The sequence below is a fragment of the Nanorana parkeri genome, unplaced genomic scaffold (genome assembly GCF_000935625.1).
Source record: "Nanorana parkeri isolate BGI_ZX_2015 unplaced genomic scaffold, ASM93562v1 scaffold5274, whole genome shotgun sequence".
Lineage (NCBI taxonomy): Eukaryota > Metazoa > Chordata > Amphibia > Anura > Dicroglossidae > Nanorana > Nanorana parkeri.
In genome coordinates this window covers 5,556-5,893 of record NW_017311534.1, presented here as the reverse complement: position 1 = coordinate 5,893, position 338 = coordinate 5,556, and the positions used below count along the sequence as shown (strand labels likewise).

General features: G+C 51.5%; 1 protein-coding gene across 1 annotated transcript in view; it reads left to right on the top strand.

Annotated features, from left to right (window-relative positions):
• Positions 1-6: 6 nt before the first annotated feature.
• Positions 7-338, top strand: part of LOC108804126 (E3 ubiquitin-protein ligase BRE1B-like) — a 2,535-nt gene continuing 2,203 nt past the window's right edge. The window contains exon 1 of the mRNA XM_018575889.1: positions 7-99. Within this exon, the coding sequence (XP_018431391.1) occupies positions 43-99 (57 nt within the window). The 5' untranslated portion in view covers positions 7-42. The remainder of the gene's footprint in view (positions 100-338) is intronic.

Genomic DNA, 338 nt, shown 5'->3' with positions numbered 1-338 from the left:
GAGATCTCGCGGCTGAGGAGGAAGCTGGAGAAACAGAAGAAGATGGAAGTTTATGCCGATGCCGATCAAATCCTCCAGGAGGAGATCAAAGAATACCGGGTACGATGGGCGGGGCTTAGTGGTAGTAATGGACCAATCCAGTGGCAGTCTAGTGAGGGTGGGGAAGTCTCGTTACCATGGTGACAGGGGCAAATACTTAGGAAGAGGATCCGTATTATACCATAGACTGCGGTATGTGGGGCCCCGTATTATACCATAGACTGGGGTATGTGGGGCCCCGTATTATACCATAGACTGGGGTATGTGGGGCCCCGTATTATACCATAGACTGGGGTATG